At 56.0% G+C, this 17,500-nt stretch overlaps 1 protein-coding gene across 5 annotated transcripts in view; it reads left to right on the top strand.

Moving 5' to 3' along the window:
• rptor (regulatory associated protein of MTOR, complex 1) overlaps positions 1-17,500 on the top strand; it is a 101,291-nt gene that overhangs the window by 63,054 nt on the left and 20,737 nt on the right. For all 5 annotated transcript variants that reach the window (XM_084685706.1, XM_084685709.1, XM_084685708.1 and 2 more), the window contains exons 13-22: positions 1,890-1,973; positions 2,591-2,701; positions 3,132-3,206; positions 3,351-3,416; positions 5,537-5,728; positions 7,528-7,668; positions 7,794-7,914; positions 8,149-8,289; positions 9,501-9,656; positions 14,322-14,440. In XM_084685706.1, the coding sequence (XP_084541832.1) occupies positions 1,890-1,973; positions 2,591-2,701; positions 3,132-3,206; positions 3,351-3,416; positions 5,537-5,728; positions 7,528-7,668; positions 7,794-7,914; positions 8,149-8,289; positions 9,501-9,656; positions 14,322-14,440 (1,206 nt within the window). The remainder of the gene's footprint in view (positions 1-1,889; positions 1,974-2,590; positions 2,702-3,131; positions 3,207-3,350; positions 3,417-5,536; positions 5,729-7,527; positions 7,669-7,793; positions 7,915-8,148; positions 8,290-9,500; positions 9,657-14,321; positions 14,441-17,500) is intronic.

Below are 17,500 nucleotides of genomic sequence, written 5' to 3'. Positions count from 1 at the left end.
TGAGAATGTATGCTTGCATACTGATGATGACGACAACGACGACTTTCACCCCAATACCATCATCCATGGGAGCCCCTGTATAACGTGCACACACACACACACGCACGCTGAGAGCGAACACACTCACGTGAGAGGCCAGCCCCAGCACACTGCGTGTTCACGGACGGTAATCCATCCATAAGGAGCTTTGGTGAAACGAGCAAAGAGGAAGCAAAAAGACGCTTCAGGGAAGATAATACCCTTTTTGTGTTGTCACGACAACTGCCATGCCATGTGACTGGATTTAGTGGCCCGAATTGATGATCGCCGCTGATGTTGTCATTGTGTTGTGTACGGAAATTCCACACGCGCGCGCGTGCAATACGGTGACTGGATGAGCGCTACGTGACCAATACTACTCTGAAATGTAGTCATTTGCCGTGATGACGACAAACACACACACACACACACAATGACAGTCTTGGAAGCAGATGACTCAATACTAGATGACTGGTGACACATTCGGATATCATCCCCATTCTGTTGAGGCGTGATTCATGAGTTTGCTTCGAGACAATAGTGTTTGCGTGGTGCGTGCGCGCGCGCGTGCAAACAGCCACTTATGATGAAGCGTGATGAGTGCTTCTCGTTTGTTTGTCGAGGCAGACGAGGCATCCAGAACATGACAGATGAGTTCTGTGCGCGCTCGTGGTCCCTGCAGCTTGCACCCAATACTGTTTTTCCAGCTCCTGTTTTTGACGTTGCCGCATATCTTTCCTGTTTTTCCTGTCTCTCTCTGACACACACACACACAGACACACACCCTCCGTCCCTAGTCTCCCAGCCTCTCCATGCTTCGTGGGTTCTACCCAGAGGGCTGGTGTGGGCAGCCCTGGCACTAGTCTTCCCCCGGTCTCTCCTGTGGTGTGCATCACAGTCACCCGGAGTTCAGGGCACATTGTGGTCTAAGAATACCCTCCCTGTGTGTGTGTGTGCGTGTGTGTGGGGGTTGTGTGTGTGGGGTCGTGTGCGTGCCGTGGGTGTGTGTGTGGGGTCGTGTGTGTGTGTGCCGTGGGTGTGTGTGTGGGATTGTGTGTGTGTGTGCCGTGGGTGTGTGTGTGGGATTGTGTGTGTGTGTGCCGTGGGTGTGTGTGTGGGATTGTGTGTGTGTGTGCCGTGGGTGTGTGTGTGGGATTGTGTGTGTGTGTGCCGTGGGTGTGTGTGTGGGATTGTGTGTGTGTGTGCCGTGGGTGTGTGTGTGGGATTGTGTGTGTGTGTGCCGTGGGTGTGTGTGTGGGATTGTGTGTGTGTGTGCCGTGGGTGTGTGTGTGGGATTGTGTGTGTGTGTGCCGTGGGTGTGTGTGTGGGATTGTGTGTGTGTGTGCCGTGGGTGTGTGTGTGGGATTGTGTGTGTGTGTGCCGTGGGTGTGTGTGTGGGATTGTGTGTGTGTGTGCCGTGGGTGTGTGTGTGTGCCGTGTGTGTGTGTGTGTGCCGTGTGTGTGTGTGTGTGCCGTGTGTGTGTGTGTGTGCCGTGGGTGTGGGCAGGGTGGAATCCGCTTCCCCCTGTGTGTGTTCTCACACACAGTATGCAATGTTGCAAAGGGACGCACCTCCATCCGGCCCCCGTGCAGGCACTGTGAAGACATGCCAGTGAACACACACATCGAATGTTATGCTGTAATTGTCTGAACAAACAAGCATTTAATCGACTTGCATCCCAACATTGTATTTACGTAGCCCACGGGCAACAAACAACGCAGCCAACTGACACTCACACACACACATCAACAAACACAAACCGTTGCCAGTTTATCCGGGGGAGTGGTGTGCGAGGCCACCTGTTCCACTCCTCTCTCCCTCCCGCCCAGCCGGCCGGCCGGCCTGACCTCTGACCCCTGGTGTGTTTCAGGTGCTGCTGAGTCAGGTGCATCGTCTGCGGGCGCTGGACCTGCTGGGGCGCTTCCTGGATCTGGGCCCCTGGGCCGTCAGCCTGGTGAGACACCCGGAGGCACCATGGAAACCAGACAGCTACCACTCTGTTTAACTACCACTACCTGCCACACCTCGCTACATCTCTACCTAGCTACATCTCTACCTCGCTACATCTCTGCCTACCTCCATCTCTGCCTAGCTACATCTCTACCTAGCTAGTATTCTACCTCGCTACCACTCTACCTAGCTACCACTCTACATAGCTACCACTCTGCATAGCTACCACTCTGCATAGCTACCACTCTGCATAGCTACCACTCTACATAGCTACCACTCTACCTAGCTACCACTCTAAATAGCTACCACTCTACATAGCTACCACTCTACATAGCTACCACTCTACATAGCTACCACTCTACATAGCTACCACCCTACATAGCTACCACTCTACCTAGCTACCACTCTACCTTGCTACCACTCTACATAGCTACCACTCTACATAGCTACCACTCTACCTAGCTACCACTCTACCTAGCTACCACTCTACCTAGCTACCACTCTACCTAGCTACCACTCTACCTAGCTACCAGTCTGCATAGCTCTCACCTTGCTATGTTCTCAAGAATCACACTGCACTGTATTAAGATGTTACTAATGTGTGTGTGTGTGTGTGCGCAGGCTCTGTCAGTAGGGATCTTCCCCTACGTGTTGAAGCTGCTGCAGAGCTCAGCCCGGGAGCTCAGGCCACTTCTGGTCTTCATCTGGGCCAAGATCCTGGCTGTGGACAGTGTGAGTACCCACGCACACACCTGTTACACACACACACACACCTGTTACACACTCACACACACACACCTGTTACACACTCACACACCTGTTACACACTCACACACCTGTTACACCCACACACACACCTGTTACACACTCACACACCTGTTACACACCCCAACACAACAGAACTATCTTGATGCTACCCTGCTTGTAAACCCCACTTTCACACACGCTCCTGGACACGGCACACTCGACACACCAGCACAACTCACACGTGCGTTCGCCATAAATCCTCCGTTCCGGAGCGTGTGTTACCTCACCGGAGGCCCGTAGCATGTGACCTTAAAGACAGGATCTGAACAGGGAAGTTAACTACCATGGGACCCTCCCCCCTGTATGACCCCTGACCTCTGGGGGCTGTCAACCTGATTCTCCTCTCTCCCTCTAGTCATGTCAGGCAGACCTGGTGAAAGACAACGGGCATAAGTACTTCCTGTCTGTCCTGGCCGACCCCTACATGCCTGTGAGTACGGACCAATCACAATCCAGGCCAAACGTGCACTCGACCGCCTCCACCGCATGAGTATCCCATGGTGACAGGCTACAGTGAGCGCCCGTTTGGTGACGTGTTTTTCCCCGACGCCTTCTTTGTGTCCCGCTTCTCTAGGCCGAGCACCGCACCATGGCCGTCTTCATTCTCGCCGTCATCGTCAACAGCTACAACACCGGCCAGGTCAGTGTGTGTGAAGATGTTTATGCCTCTGTGTGTTTGCGCTTGTACATGTGTGTGTGTGTGTCCATGTGTGCGTTCCCATGAGCGCCAGTGGCCGAGCGGGGGACATGCATCAGCCTGTTGATTCCCTCGTCATGTTAAACAGTGACTTGTTTCTCTAAAGGGGGTCTCTACTGGGGCATGATCAGACTGCTGGTCTCTACTGGGCACGATCAGACTGCTGGTCTCTACTGGGCACGATCAGACTGCTGGTCTCTACTGGGCACGATCAGACTGCTGGTCTCTACTGGGGCATGATCAGACTGCTGGTCTCTACTGGGGCACGATCAGACTGCTGGTCTCTACTGGGGCATGATCAGACTGCTGGTCTCTACTGGGGCACGATCAGACTGCTGGTCTCTACTGGGGCACGATCAGACTGCTGGTCTCTACTGGGGCATGATCAGACTGCTGGTCTCTACTGGGGCATGATCAGACTGCTGGTCTCTACTGGGGCATGATCAGACTGCTGGTCTCTACTGGGGCACGATCAGACTGCTGGTCTCTACTGGGGCATGATCAGACTGCTGGTCTCTACTGGGGCATGATCAGAATGCTGGTCTCTACTGGGGCATGATCAGAATGCTGGTCTCTACTGGGGCATGATCAGAATGCTGGTCTCTACTGGGCACGATCAGTGGAGGGGTGGAGCACGTGACGGCTGTGTCGTTACCGCGCCCGCTCCTCGCCTTACTGCCTCTTGTTTCCGTATCTCTCTCCCTCTCTCTCACTCACTCCCTCTCTCTCTCTCTCTCTCTCTCACACACACTCTCTCTCCCCTCATCCCCTTCTCTCTCCTCCGAACAGCCATGTCCCACCTCTCTGTCTTCCCTGTCCCTGAGTGCTCTTCGCTCTCTCCATCACACCTCTCTCCCTTAACGCCTCCACCCCCCCCACCCCCGCCAATCTCTCTATCTTCCCAGCCTTGCCCTCCCCCCTCCACACTCTCTCCCTCCCCATCGACCCTGGCACGATCCCCATCATCCCCGGGCTTGCAGTGTTGCCGTGGCCCTCTTCATGAAGACGTGTTCATTGTTCTCCCAGGAGCCACCCCGCCATCTGCCTGCTCATGTCACCGTCGGCGACACCGTCGTCAAGACAAACCCGTCGCTTCTCGTCCCTGTAGACCCCTCTGTGTGTCGCGCTCCTCCTCCTTCTACATCCTCATCTTTGTTGCTCCTCCTCTCCCCCCTCCTCTCCCCCCTCCTCTCCCCCTGTGTTTTCCGCTACATGTTTACTTTATGTTCCCAACTCTTTGTCATTGGCAGCTGAATTATAGATGAGAGTTCAACATTACCAATACATCTCGCTTTCTCTCTCTCTCTTTCTCTCTCTTTCTCTTTCAATTATTTACCCCTCCTCCTCCCCGCTCCTTCATTACTCTCCGTTAGTCCGCCCGCTTGCTCCGCTTGTTTCAAGGCGTTGTCGCTAAGCTCCCGGGGTTAATTCTCTAGCTCCCAGGGGTCAGTGCTGGTGTCAGCTCCCCGGTCGGTTACCCACGAGCCTCTTCGGTTGGCCAGACTGATCTCCCAGGCCGTCCAGCCACCCACAGCAGAGCGAAAAGGAAGCTCAGAGAGAGACAGAGTTCAAATGGCCTTCAACTACACACAGTGGCACACTGTACACTCCTTCATTTAATCCAGTCTAGTTGAGCCTCTGCCTGTGTTCCGGGGGGGAAGCATTGGTCTGTCAGCTAAGAGGGACCCCCCCCCCCCTCTCTTCTTTCAGGCTGTCCTCTCTTCCGGGGCTGTGTGTAGGTTACTGCTGCAGGAGGGGGGGGGGGGTTCTGGTGGACCCTCACCTCAGTCATCTAGAAGCTTTCTCTCTCTCTCTCTGTCTCTCTCTCTCTCTTTCTCTCTCTCTCTCTTTCTCTGTCTCTCTCTCTCTCTCTCTCTCAACAGGAGGTCATGGATGGCTTCCCAGATTATGCCATTAGGCCTCATTAAAGGAGGGGCGTGTGCGTGTTGATTGACTTAACTTTCTTGCTCACCCACTCTCCTCTTTCCCCTCTCCTCCCCTCCCCTCCTCCCTCTGACCTCTCCTCCATCTCCACCCCTCCTCTTCCCGTCTCCCTCTCCTAGGAGGCGTGTCTCCAAGGGAACCTGATAGCCATCTGTCTGGAGCAGTTGTCTGACCCGCACCCGCTGCTGCGCCAGTGGGTGGCCATCTGCCTGGGCCGCATCTGGCAGAACTTTGACTCGGCCCGCTGGTGCGGGGTCAGGGACAGCGCCCACGAGAAGCTCTACAGCCTGCTCTCTGACCCCATCCCTGAGGTGAGGGGAGGGGGGGAGGAGGAGGAGGGAATGGAGAGGAGGTGAAGATGGAGGAGGGGGGAAATGGAAAGGAGGATGAGGGGGGGGAGTGGAGAGGAGGTGAAGATGGAGGAGGGGGGAAATGAAGAGCGGGGGGAGGAGAGGAATGGAGAGGAGGAGGAGGAGGAGGAGAGGCACGCACAGGAGAGGAGGAGGGAAGAGGACGAGAGGAGAGAGAGGAGGAGAGGAAAGTCAGGGAGAGGGAGGTGAAGAGAAAGCAAGAACGTAAAGTCAGTCAGACAGAACAGACACAGCACATGAATACTGTCCCACACGCACATACATGTGCGCATGCACGCATGATCACGCTGTCTCAAATACAGGAATGCACACGCCAACACACTCGAACATAGTGTTACATGCTGTAACACCAAAACACATGCATACTGTATATTCTATCACTCACACTTGGCCAAATATTCTCTGTTTTACTATTGCACCTTCATTAATGCATACCATCTGTCACACATTTATGTTGGCAGACTGTAGTCTACACGTACACAAACACACACCCACCCACACACACCCACACACACACACACTTGTGGAAGCTCATCAGTGTCTCAGCTGGTGTGGTCATAGTCAGGTGAGATGGTTCACTGTCAGCAGGAAATGTGGTGCAAGGAGACAGGAAGTGTGGTGCAGGGAGACAGGAAGTGTGGTGCAGGGAGACAGGAAGTGTGTTGCAGGGAGACAGGAAGAGTGGTGCAGGGAGACAGGAAGTGTGGTGCAGGGAGACAGGAAGTGTGGTGCAGGGAGACAGGAAGTGTGGTGCAGGGAGACAGGAAGTGTGGTGCAGGGAGAAAGGAAGTGTGGTGCAGGGAGGCAGGAAGTGTGGTGCAGGGAGACAGGAAGTGTGGTGCAGGGAGACAGGAAGAGTGGTGCAGGGAGACAGGAAGTGTGGTGCAGGGAGACAGGAAGAGGATGCAGGGAGACAGGAAGAGTGGTGCAGGGAGACAGGAAGTGTGGTGCAGGGAGACAGGAAGTGTGGTGCAGGGAGACAGGAAGAGTGTGTCCTGAGCTTCAACCCTGACACTGGTCCCTCTCTAACACACAAACACACACACACACACACTTTTGGCCGGGAAACATCTGTTGACTCGTGTCTCTTGAGGAAAACATCTGCTTTGTCCAAGGGGTTAGTTGAGGGTCGGTATCCACACACACACACACACATGCATGCCAGCACACACACACACACACTCTCATAGAACTCCATTGGAGCTTGAACTCGGTTGAGGTCAGTGGATATAAACGCCCGTCGTCAACGTTGGAAAGCAGCCAATCAGCCTGGGAGGATGAGCGGCTTATGCACACACACAAACACTTCAAAGACGGGGCTCAGAGTCCTCCTTCAGGAGATACCGCACGGCCCGAGGACATCTCCTTAACATGCAGGTGTGCGTGCCAGAGAGACCCCTGGAGTCGGGGGGGGGGGAGAGCGGAGGGGGGGAGCGGGGGAGAGGAGGGCTGCGAACCAGTCGAGTTTTTAATTAAGTTTGAGCTGAGTCCTGACGGGGGCGTTCCTGGAGGAGGCTGTGTGTTTACTCCCCCACATCTCTCCGTCTCGCGCGCACACGTCCGCCGCTCCCGCGCGCACACGCCCGCCGCTCCCGCGCCACACTCAAAGGGAACACGCTAGCATGCAATTACTGCCAAACGCCACAAGTGCCCACCCCACACACACACGTACTGTGACAGCCGGGACGCAATGCAAGTACGAAATACCAAAAGAGAATCACGTTTGTGTGTGTGTGCAGGTGCGCTGCGCGGCCGTGTTCGCCTTGGGGACGTTCGTGGGGAACTCTGGAGAGCGGACGGACCACTCCACCACCATCGACCATAACGTGGCCATGATGCTGGCCCAGCTCATCAACGACGGCAGCCCCGTGGTCCGGAAGGTGGGAGACACACACACACACAGGCACACACACACACACACAGGCACACGCACGCAGGCACGCACACAAGGAGCCTTCATGTTTGTGTGAATCTGGTCTTGTGTGTGTGTGTGTGTGTTCTCCAGGAGCTGGTGGTGGCACTGAGTCACCTGGTGGTGCAGTACGAGAGCAACTTCTGCACGGTGGCGCTGCAGTTCATAGAGGAGGAGAAGAACTACACTGTGCCCTCTCCTGCCAACACTGCAGGTACCACAACACACACACACACACACACACACACACACCCTCTTACACACACACACACACACACACATTCTCACACACACACACCTTCTCTCACACACATTCACCCACCCTATATTTCACTCGCACACTTTCCCACCCCTGGGACGAGCCCCCCTTTCTTTCACGCACTTTCCCACCCTTTCAAACACACACACACACGTGTACATAATGCAGTGTGTGTATGTGTGTTTCCAGAGCCGGGTAACCTGACCCCAGTGAGGGACAGCCCTGCCGTCCCCCGGCTGCGCTCGGTCAACTCCTACACCAACATCAGAGCTGCCACCACAGCCCGCAACCTCAACAAGAGCCTGCAGAACCTCAACCTCAACGAGGAGGGTGAGACAGAAGGACCAGGGGGGAGACGGGGGAGACAGGGGGGAGTCCAGGGGGGGGCAGACGGGGGGGCGGAGGGATATTGATACAGAGACCTCCAGGGTAGGAGATGCGAGGAGACGACCCGGACTGAACCACTTTCCGCTTTTCCGACTTAAGACGAGCCTGGAGGATTTCTGCACTGTATCTAAATGTGCAGGGTAAATCACCATGTCCATCTCAGGCATGGTAGTTCCCCCGGAGGAACCGTCATGACCTGGTCATACAGCACTACCAGGACCCACTCAAAAGGCTCCAGTCATCTCAGCTCTCTGTGGCTTAGTGTCACACCAAGGAATATCATCCTAAGGATCATCTCACTAAGGCTGCAGCGTTTGTGTGTCTGTGTGTGTGTCGCGGAGGAAACGGTTGTAAACACACACGTGAATATAAATCAGCAGCTTTGAGAACACACGCTGTACAGTACTCACAGATGCACCACTTCGTCTGTCGAGGAAACACACACTCACAGAGAGAGACACACACAGCATGGAGCATATGTGACTTTTCAGGGGCTTTAAGTGACCTCTCTTCAGCTTCCCCCATTGGCTGACTCCGGCCTCTGTTAGCCCTGGATGTTAACACACCAACACAGAAGCGACGGCGAGTCATGCCCCCCCCCCCCCCCCCCCCCCCCGACTCATGCTCGCACGGCGCGTCAGACGCCGTGTCAAATGGGCTCGTCGACGCGGAATGAGGCTGCGACAGGGGAGTGCACAGTCGCGTTCGCTTCCAATCTGCATTTCAATATGCACTCGTTCTCCCCGAGATGGATGGCGGCCATTTTGCGTGAGTCAGAGTCGCTGTGATGGGGAGTTATGGAGCGTGATGATGCTGGCGGGCAGCTGTAATAGGCTGGCGAGATGGACGCGGATAGTCAGACGATCGATTCTGGCTCCGGCATTGTAAAGCCCTCCGGATTAGACTGACGTTTGTTACGGGGGTTTTTTTGTTAGACTTTTCCTACTGGTTCATAGGCCCAGTTGCCCGTAGTCACTGGAATTATTTTCAGAAAGTGTTCTGTTGGTGAACATTTACAGGGGAACATTCATCGGAACGGTTTCCGTGTGTGTGTGTGTGTGTTCATGTGTGTGTGTTCGTGTGTGTGTGGTCATGTGTGTGTGTGTTCATGTGTGTGTTCATATATGTGTGTGTGTGTGTGTGTGTGTGTCCAGGTGGGCCCGCAGCCTTCTCCCCAGGTAACCTGAGCACCAGCAGCAGTGCCAGCAGCACCCTGGGCAGCCCCGACAACGATGAGTACATCCTGTCCTTCGAGACCATCGACAAGATGAGGCGCGTGTCGTCCTACTCCTCCCTCAACTCCCTCATAGGTGAGATACTCCCTCCCCCCCCCCCGACTCTCCTCCCTCCCCCCCTCCCTCCTCCCCAGACCCTCCTCCCCCCCCCCCGACTCTCCTCCCTCCCCCCCCTCCCTCCTCCCCAGACCCCCCTCCCTCCTCCCCAGACCCTCCTCCCCTCCCCCCTGACCCTCCTCCTTCCGACCCCCGACCCTCCTCCCTCCCTCCCCGACCCTCCTCCCTCCCCCCCCAGACCCTCTCCCCCCAAACCAGGGCCGTGGTCCCTGCAGAATGGAGTGGCCTGTGGACTCGATGGGGGGGGTTGCGAGGGCGGGTGGTTGAGGGCCAGTGGCTGATTCCAATAGCAACTCTCCTGAGTGTTGGAGAGAAGGGATGGGGGGGGGTGAGGTGAGGTGGGGGGGGGGGGGGCAGGGGGTGAGGAGAAACCCAGCGAGAGAGAGAGACCCCAGGCAAGCCCTCCAGATGCCTTATGATAAGAAAGGGAGTAGAGGAAGACCCCGGGGCCATCCATAGAGGGAAAGATCAAACAGATCAAGGCAGAAGGAGAGAGACAGAGAGAAAGACAGAGAGAGAGAGAGAGAGAGAGAGAGAGACCTTGGAGGGGTGGGACAGGGAGACGGGAGTGCTTTTCCTGGTACGCCGAGGTCTCTCGTCCTCTCCACTTCCTCCACCGCTCTGGTGATTGGCATGGGCCTGGATTCAGCCTGACAGTCTGTTTGTGTGCGCGCCGACAAACCATTAGCTCACCAGAAACCCTGGGGGAGAACAGCACCGAGGGGAGGGAAGGAGAGAGCGATGGATGGAGGGAGGGTGGCGAGAGGAGAATTCAATTTTTGTGGGGTAGCCTAGAGTGCTTTGTTTCTGGGAGTTCCCCCCCCGCCCGGTGCCCCCCCTCCCTCACGCTGGGCCCTGTCGCACCGCGGCCGTGCACGGCAGGCTCTGACTGAGGGACGCCGCGCGAGATGCGATGCGACAGGCTGGATTGGTCCGGCTCAGCTGGTGTTTCCTTCACGCTCTTTGTGAGCGTTTCTCCAGTTTGTTGAGACTGGCGGGGCCCGGGCCCTGCTGTAGGGCTGACAGCAGAAGGACCCAGGCTGCTGGTTCAGGCCCTGCTGTCCTCCCAGCTTCAGATTGTCTTCCTGGACTCTGTCCCGTTACCCCCCCGACCCTCCCTTCCCCCAAGAGCAGTTCATACTGACAGACACATACTGTACATATACAGACTCACGCACTCGCATCGGTTCGAATCCCCCTACATGTGGAGCCGGACACAACATTCACAGTGATTGAATGAATCCAGCATCCTAACCCTTCCTGAGCAGCCCAGGACAGAGGGATGGGGGTCATGTTTGGCTCCAACGTCAAGCGTGCACACACACATACCTACACACACACACACACACATGCCTACACACACATACCTAAACGCGCACACACATATACCTTCACACACATACCTACACACACACACACACATGGCCTCACTTCCTCCCCCTAGACACGGGCGAGGCCAGACACAAGCCGTGTTCCCAGGTGTGTGTGTGTGTGTGTGTGTGTGTGTGTGGTGCGTTTGTCTCTGTGAGAGACGCCAGCTACGTTTTGTAAACAGGAGCCGCATTTGAGCTGCGTTCGATAGCAATTGTGTCACACAGCTTTTAGGAAGGATGGAGAGCTGAGCGGCGTTTATCATTTTCTGATAACAACCAGAGCTGTGCACCAGTCTGGAAACCTGCTCTCGTCTTAAACAGCTATGACACACCTTTCTCAGGAAACGTGTAGCATGGCTATAGGACTAGACTATAGGACTAAACTATAGGACTAGACTATAGGACTAGACTAGAGGACTAGACTAGAGGACTAGACTAGAGGACTAGACTAGAGGACTAGACTAGAGGACTAGACTAGAGGACTAGACTAGAGGACTAGACTAGAGGACTAGACTAGAGGACTAGACTAGAGGCTAGAGGTCTTCTCCACCACACAGTGTAACCCCGTGGAGATCGAGTCAGTATCTTTTCTCTTGCCCATACTGCCTCTCAACCCTCATATCCAACCAGATACATCTGAACATCGCCCTGTGTAGTAGGATGGACGAGATAAGTGTGGTGCCCAGCAAAGCGTTGTACCCCACCAGCACATGCTCCCCCCCCCCCCCCTCTCTCTCCTGACACCAGGGTTTTTCCACAGGAAGCCTTGGCACCTCTTCCTCCCTGTGTCAGAGGTTTGTAAAGTGTAATTTTTTTGGCGGGGGGAGATGTACTTCACATTTGAAGCGGACGGAAAACATCCCATGATGTACTGCTGCTCGCAGGTGCTGAACAAGACGGCTCCCGAAGTGCACTCCGGAAACGCTCGCAACGCACTTTTGCCCCCTCTCCCCTCATTTTCCTCTCCTCGACCGGATCAGCGGCGTACATCATCATGTCTTTGTTTCCCTCCTCAGACTCCGCAAGCAACCGACAAATGCCTCGTGCTTTGTGAGGTCGGAAAAGGGCTGTTAACCACCTTAGCGCTGCCGGTTCCCGTGTTAGATAATGTCCCTGCTTCAGAGTGTTCCTCTCAGGGTGATGGGGGGGGGGGGGGCTAGCAGATTGAAAGGAGTGTCAAGCAGGGACAAGGCAGAGCGGAGCGTTCTGGTCATGAATCTCCACTCCCATGTCGGCCGTATGCGGTCGGTAATTTGTGTGCCGTGATATACCGCCGCCGTGGTTGAATGGGAGAGGGAAGACTGTGCTTCACATTGGTCTGCCGGCCTGTTTACTGCAGGAGGTGGTCTCTCTAATCACAGTCAGGCCCCTGGGCAAGGGGCCCTAATCACCTCTTTACCTTTCTCTCAGTCCCTCGCTTTCTCTGGGTCTCCCTCTCCGGCTCTCTCTCTCTCCTCCTCTCTCACTTTGCATCACTCACACACTGTTAGATGCTCTTAATACTCTCCCTCTCTCACTTCCTCCACTCTCCCTGGTCCGGCCCGCATCTCGCTCTCTCTCTTAATGTGCTCCTGCTGTCCTTCATAGGCTGAGGATCCATTTTCTTCTCTCTCTATCTCTCTATCTCTCTCTCTCTCTCTCTCTATCTCTCTATCTCTCTCTCTCTCTCTCTCTCTCTCTCTATCTATCTATCTATCTATCTATCTCTCTCTCTCTCTCTCTCTCTATCTATCTCTCTATCTCTCTATCTCTCTCTCTCTCTCTCTCTCTCTCTCTCCCCTCCCTCCCTCTTAATCCCCCTCTCCCTGCCTTTCTGTCTCTCATTCCTCTCTTATCTTGCTCCTTTCAGGTTATTCCTTCCTCGTCTCCCTTACCTGCAGCGCAAGTCAGAAACCCCCCTGTTCAACCCTCCCTCTCTCTCTTCCCCCCTGTCCATCCCTCCCTTTCTTTCTCTACCTTTGAAGTCTCCTGAGAGAAGTGTTTGTTCCCCTGGTCTCTCATCCCTGTGGACGAGGCAGAGGGGGCCTGGAGGGATGGGGAGGCCTGACCGGCGCCCCTCTACATCCCCCTCCTCCAGGCCCGGTCCTCAGCTATGCTCCGGGAAAAGAGAAAATGGCGTCTCTCGGTATCCTATGTTTGTAAGGGCTAGCTGAAGGGGAAAGAGGAGGTTAAAAAAAGAGGGGGGGGGGGGGGGGAGAGAAGGGTGTCAGAGGGTGGGGGGAGGCCTAAGAAGGGGTGTGTTTGCCAAGACTGAGTTGAGAAGCTCCCTAGAGAGAGGGTGGGGGGGGGGGAGTAGGAGTGAGGCAGAGAGGGGAGAAGACAGGGAGAGCTGGCAGGGGAAAGAGGAATGGAGAACAGCACGCGCATAATGAGCTCCAACCGGAGCCGGGCGCTTTCACTGCCGGGCGTCTCCTCGACTGTCACCTCGGAGACAAACCCAAGATTACAAGAGACAGGGAAGGGAGAGAGGGAGGGGGAGGGGGGAGGGAGGAAGGGTAGAGAAAGAAGGTGCGAGAGATTCCGAGGGCTGCGGTGGAGGGAGGAGGTTGAGGTGGGCTCCCCTAATACAAAGCGAGCCGTGACAGGCAGGTTTAGGCCTCGAGCGAGCCAAGCTGCCGGTCCGGCCGGCTTGAGTGACAGCTCGGAACGAGGCGTGACAACGCCGACATGACAACAGAAGAGGGTGGGGTGTTAAATAAACCCATTAGCTCTGGGAAGAGGGGGGGGGGGGGACGACAGGCTTTGTGAGAAACCTGGAACAGACGAGGGAAAGACGGCGAGAGGGCGCTAGTGTGTCGCCCTCCGACGAAAAGACAACGTGCCGGGAAGAAGGGAACAGACGAAAACAAAAAAGACCCACAACACCAACAACCAAAAGGGTGGTGGTGGTGAGAATATAACGACGTTTGGAGCCAGATGTGATCTGTGTGGAGGATGATGATGGCTGTCGACAGCCAGTGTGCAGCCAGGACAAAGCAGCAGCTTGGCCAGCTTTTGTTTGGGTGTGATTAATGGCATACATTACCTGACACGGTCGGACATTCCCCATCCACCCCCCCCCCCCCCCCCCTGACGTTTCAGCAGACGGATGAGTGAGCGAGATGGAGAATGACCACTGTGTGTGTGTTCGTGCGTGCGTGTGTGTGTGTATAAGAGATGTTAATGAGTTTTTCATTAGCCCTGGGATGGTGAGATTGCGGTGGTAAGAGCGGGGAGCTTAATGTAATGTGTGTGTGTGTGTGTGTTCCAGGGGTATCTTTCAACAGCGTTTACACCCAGATCTGGAGAGTGCTCCTTCACCTGGCTGCTGATCCCTTCCCTGAGGTGTCTGATGTGGCCATGAAGGTCCTCAACTGCATCGCATACAAGGTAATGCTCTCTCTCACACACACACACACTCACAGTCTCGTCTCTGCACGGATGCGGTGGGTTCTTTCAGCCTCCTGCTGTGGCTCACCGCAAAAAAACGGAGCACCGACGGCCACGTTTTGCCGAGCACACACACTGGCGTGTTCTCTCATCCGCTCTCGTGTTCACACACACACGCACACACACACACGCACACACACACGCACACACACACCCTCCCCGAGACCATTACTTCTGTGCAAATGCAATTAAGGCCCGATGACTCCCCCAGGCCCTGGGACTGCGGAGAGGAGAGGAGGGGGAGCGCTTGGAACTTGGAGAGGTGTTCCAGCCGGGGTTAACCCTCTCGGCTCCTCCAGCAGCGCCTCCTCTGTCGAGGCTGAGGGGAGACAAATACTCGCTCGAGCGCCTCGGGGGGCGTCAGGGCTGTGTTTGTGTGCGGGTGGACGTTCAGGCCTGTAACATGACCCGAGTGGAGCCCTCGGCCTCTGTGTTGTGTCCTGCGTTGATCCAGTCGTGACCCGCCACAGCCTCTGTTCAGACCCCCTCACCCCCTCTCACGGTGGAACCCCTCACGGGGCCCCGCTCCTTTTCCACCAGTAGGAGGGGCTGAGACACAGGAGCGCCCCCCCCCCCCACCCCCCCCGGATAGACCTCCTGTTCTCCCCGGCTCAGGGTCCACTCCGCACGGAGTCTCCAGCACAAATACAAGATCTCCCATTTAACCCCACGAACCCGACCCACTCTCCACTGGCCTGGCGTTCACACACGCCTACGCAGATCTCAGCCTTTTGAACACCCCCACTGGGCGAACACAACCCCTCCCCTCCACTCCCTGTCTCTCAATAAAACCCCTCAATGCTCACTCACATTTCAACGGCAGCCATCAAAGCGTTCCTTGTTTGTATTCCGCCTGTCACTCTGTTCTGTTTAGGGCAAGGCACGGCTTCAAAGAAAAGCCAGAAAATAAGTTGCGCCCACGCTTAGCTTTTGCTCCCCCCGCACTGACAGACAGATACAAGGTGATGGTGGATTTGGCTTGAAAGTCAAGTGCCAATGCAGGTGTTTACTTTTCCACAGTTATTGACTGGAGCGGTTAACAGTGGAGTTGCTGCTGTGAGAAGGACGACAGAAAAGAGGAGGGAGGGAGGGGGGAGGGAGGGATGGAGGGGGGGAGGGAGGGAGGGGGGAGGGAGGGATGGAGGGGGGGAGGGAGGGATGGAGGGGGGGAGGGAGGGAGGGATGGATGGGAGGAGGGATGGAGGGAGGGAGGGGGGGAGGGAGGGGGGGGAGGGATGGAGGGAGGGAGGGAGGCTCCACAGACTCGGCTGACAGAAAGACCGTTTTCCCCTCAGTTTCAGTGTCAACACACTCAGATCTTAAGCACCAAGTGCTAAACTAACTTTGAAGCAAACAGCCCCCCCAGTTTCTCCCCTAATTAACAAGGTTCTTTAACCCAAATCAGCTTTTAAGTGTTCATGTCTTTGCGCGTGGTCCTTTTCTCCTTCCAAGGCTCTTTAGTACTGCCCGGTGGTGTGCCTGTCCCTATCTCTGCTGTTCATTCTGCTGGATCTAGCCCCCTTTCTCCTTTGTCTTGTTTAATTCTCCCTCGCCTTCTCTGTTCCCCTAGTAACGAATGTGTCCATTAGACGAGAGAAAAAGGCCCCTAAAACCAACAAGATCATGACTTAAGCACTTTGGCCATCCACAAGTCCTCCAGACCTGACTTTGCAGAAAAAAAAGGACAAGAGAAATCACCACTCTCCACTGAGACCCCTCCCTCTAAATGCCTCCCTGCACCAACCCCCCCCCCCCCCCCCCCCCCCTCAGCCCACACTCCCATCCAGCCAATCCGGGCTCGGGTTCCAGCACTTAAGGAAGCCCATCATCGTTCATCACTGAGGTGTTTTGTACTTTTTATGCCAGTGGAGCATTCAGATCCGCTTTAAATAATTGAAGAAGCACACAAACAGTAGAGAGAGAGAGAGAAAGAGAGAGTGGGGGGGGGAGAGCTGTTGTTGTCTCGTTTTCTCGTGTCTCCAGTCATCGGCTTGCCTGTCTGCAGGCCCTCTGGGGCCCGCTGTTGCTAACCTGGTTTGTGTAGTGCTGCAGATCGCTCTGATGGAAGGGCATGAATAAGAGAGGAGGAGGAGGAGGAGGAGAGGGAGAGGGAGAGGAGGAGGAGGAGAGGAGGAGGAGGAGAGGGAGAGGAGGAGGAGGAGAGGGAGAGGAGGAGGAGGAGAGGGAGAGGAGGAGGAGGAGAGGGAGAGGGAGAGGAGGAGAGGGAGAGGAGGAGGAGGAGAGGGACAGGAGGGGGAGGAGAGGGAGAGGAGGAGGAGGAGAGGGAGAGGAGGAGGAGGAGGAGAGGGAGAGGAGGAGGAGGAGGAGAGGGAGAGGAGGGGGAGGAGAGGGAGAGGAGAGGGAGAGGAGGGGGAGGAGAGGGAGAGGAGGAGGAGAGGAGGAGGAGGAGAGGGAGAGGCGGGGGAGGAGAGGGAGAGGCGGAGGAAGAGAGGGAGAGTGGGAGGAGTAAGAGAGGAGGAGGAGGAGAGGGAGAGGAGGGGGAGGAGGGGGAGGAGGAAGAGAGGAGGAGGAGGAGAGGGAGAGGCGGAGGAGGAGAGGGAGAGGCGGAGGAGGAGGGGAAGAGGAGAGGGAGGAGGGGGAGGAGGAGAGGGAGAGGAGGAGAGGGAGAGGCGGAGGAGGAGAGGGGGAGGAGGAGGGGGGGAGGGGGAGAGGCGGAGGAGGAGAGGGAGAGGGGGAGGAGGAGGGGGAGAGGCGGAGGAGGAGAGGGGGAGGAGGAAGAGAGGAGGAGAAAGAGGAGGAGGTGCCATATCAGAAAAAGGACAGGGGATCAATTTGTTCCAGAGAACCTGGGCTCGCTCTCTTAAGTGCAACGTTGGCTGGAAACTCGTGCTCCCCTCGTGGGCCCACTGGCTTGCATGTTCCGGATGTTTCCCTGCTCCGACGCACCTGATTTCAACCAACGTCTCGTTAGCGAGCTCTGCGGAAGCCTCATAGCGATCCATTTGTTCGAGTCAGGTGTGCCGGAGCAGGGAAACGTCC

The sequence above is a fragment of the Hypomesus nipponensis genome, chromosome 21, assembly GCF_054491055.1.
Source record: "Hypomesus nipponensis isolate SF chromosome 21, ASM5449105v1, whole genome shotgun sequence".
Classification (NCBI taxonomy): Eukaryota; Metazoa; Chordata; class Actinopteri; order Osmeriformes; family Osmeridae; genus Hypomesus; species Hypomesus nipponensis.
This window is presented reverse-complemented; position numbering and strand designations above follow the sequence as displayed.